The sequence below is a fragment of the Halyomorpha halys genome, unplaced genomic scaffold (assembly GCF_000696795.3).
Source record: "Halyomorpha halys isolate HHAL.00 unplaced genomic scaffold, Hhal_1.1 Scaffold458.1, whole genome shotgun sequence".
Classification (NCBI taxonomy): Eukaryota; Metazoa; Arthropoda; class Insecta; order Hemiptera; family Pentatomidae; genus Halyomorpha; species Halyomorpha halys.
The window spans coordinates 682,838-684,764 of NW_027113640.1; the positions used below are offsets into that span (position 1 = coordinate 682,838).

General features: G+C 34.1%; 2 protein-coding genes across 2 annotated transcripts in view; one reads left to right on the forward strand and one right to left on the reverse strand.

Moving 5' to 3' along the window:
• Positions 1 to 1,927, reverse strand: part of Lmpt (Limpet) — a gene marked incomplete at its 5' end in the record, with an annotated part of 767,445 nt that overhangs the window by 615,702 nt on the left and 149,816 nt on the right.
• On the forward strand, positions 704 to 1,509 carry LOC112210948 (adult-specific cuticular protein ACP-20-like). Its single transcript, XM_024361632.2, has 3 exons — positions 704 to 784; positions 864 to 953; positions 1,046 to 1,509. Exons 1-3 carry the CDS (start codon positions 704 to 706, stop codon positions 1,436 to 1,438), a joined length of 564 nt encoding a protein of 187 aa, XP_024217400.2. The 3' UTR covers positions 1,439 to 1,509.

A 1,927-nucleotide genomic window follows, 5' to 3' on the forward strand; every position in this document is an offset into this window, starting at 1 on the left:
AATGTAAAATATTTTTTTCATAAATACAAATTGTTTTCAGACAAACACCTATAAAGAAGCAAGGACTTATAGTATTAATCAGAGATAATATCATTATATTTAAATGAAAAATTTAAAATAAATAATCTTATAAAAATAATTCTAAAATATCTTTTATTTTGCTTATTTAAAATATTTAACCATCCTTCATCGTTAACAGTAAAAACAATGCATATATTTAATTAAAAACTGTAGATTAAGATTAAAAACTCTTTGGTATTTTTGGGAATACTACTTGCTGACCACACCCATATATTATCAAATATCCATTCTCTACCTGACTCCGCTCTCCAAAAAAGTATAACTTTAAACTATAAACTTTGTTTTGATTTATCAAATATATTATTAAAATAAAAAATTAGATGACCAAATAATTTTTATTAGAAGACCTCAATACAGTAAAAAAGCACCAATAGCAAAACATTGCACCATGATTAATTCATCATGTCTATCAAAAGAAATATTTCTCGAGACCGTAATACAACCAGACAACATCATTTCATGTACGTCCAAAGATAATCATGTAATTTCAACTGCCTTAAATTGGCTATTAAGTGCCCACGTGGCGCCAAACTATATTAAAAAAAATATCGATACAAATAAATAAAAATTTGAAGAGCTTAATGCCGAAGAAACTGAGGGTGGGACTGGATGTGAAGAAACGATGCCCGCTGAGTATATAAGGCAAGAGGAGAAGGGAAGAGGCAAGTCGAAGCAGTCCAGTCAACTGATCAACATGTACAAGGTACCAGCATACACGTGTACAATATATGGATATCTCACTACACATAGCTGAGTACTAACCAATTACATTTGCATTGCAGGTAGCCCTTTTCGCCTGTTTGATGGGAGTAGCCCTGGCCCAGTACGGTAACGACTACGGCCATAAGGAGGAACACTACGTTGACTACTATGTAATTAATATTTCTTTTACAAATTATAATTAAACAATACACCATATTCATTATCATGGCTCAAGGTATCTAATACTATCTTAATATTTCAGGCACCACCACACTACAAATTCGACTACAGCGTCAATGACCCACACACCCACGACATCAAGAAGCAAGAAGAGACCAGGGAAGGAGACGTCGTCAAAGGCTACTACTCCCTCTACGAACCCGATGGTACCGAGAGGATAGTCCACTACACCGCCGACAAGAAGAACGGTTTCAACGCCGTCGTAGAGAGGAAAGGACACGCTGTCCACCCACAGAACTACGGACACTCCTCTGAAGCTTACTACGGTCATTCTTCCGGTGGATACTCAGGTTCTTCCGGTGGATTCTCAGGTTCTTCCGGTGGATACTCAGGCTCTTCCAGTGGATACCCAGGCTCTTCCTCTGGTTACAAAGGTGGCCTTGCCTCCTCTTCCTCTTCTTACGGTCATTACTAATTTTCAAGTCAAATGTGTGTAAATATTTTTTTATACTTTTATAATAAATTATTTTCATAAAATAAAATAATTATTTTTTGAGCTATATTCCCTCCTACTAGTTTTATATAAATGTATATAACAATAATTGCAATAAGTAATGTATATATTTAATTTATATAAGTGGTTCAAAAACTTCGCGAAAACCTGTGCAGTACTTGCGACACCCACTTAATTAACCACTCCCATATATCATCAAATATCTGCTATCTACCAACTTTGCTTTCCAGAAAAGTTGAAACCTACACACTTTATTTCCGTTAATTAAATATCCAAGTGCAAGAAAAAAAATATGATAGTAAAATAATTTTATAAGAGTTCATTAGGGCTTAGTACAGTAAAAACTGTTTTCTGTAGGTTTATTTGAATTTAAAAATGTTTCGCAGCAATGGAAATGCGTTTCGAAATGTCCCTGACAAGTAGAATAATAGCAAAACATTAACAATGATT

Excerpts from the sequence above, each read along its gene's own strand:
- LOC112210948 (XM_024361632.2), top strand. The coding sequence starts at position 704 with ATGCCCGCTGAGTATATAAGGCAAGAGGAGAAGGGAAGAGGCAAGTCG. Across the intron at positions 785-863 it reads AACTGATCAACATGTACAAG|GTAGCCCTTTTCGCCTGTTT; the intron begins GTACCAGCATAC and ends TTTGCATTGCAG. Across the intron at positions 954-1,045 it reads AACACTACGTTGACTACTAT|GCACCACCACACTACAAATT; the intron begins GTAATTAATATT and ends TTAATATTTCAG.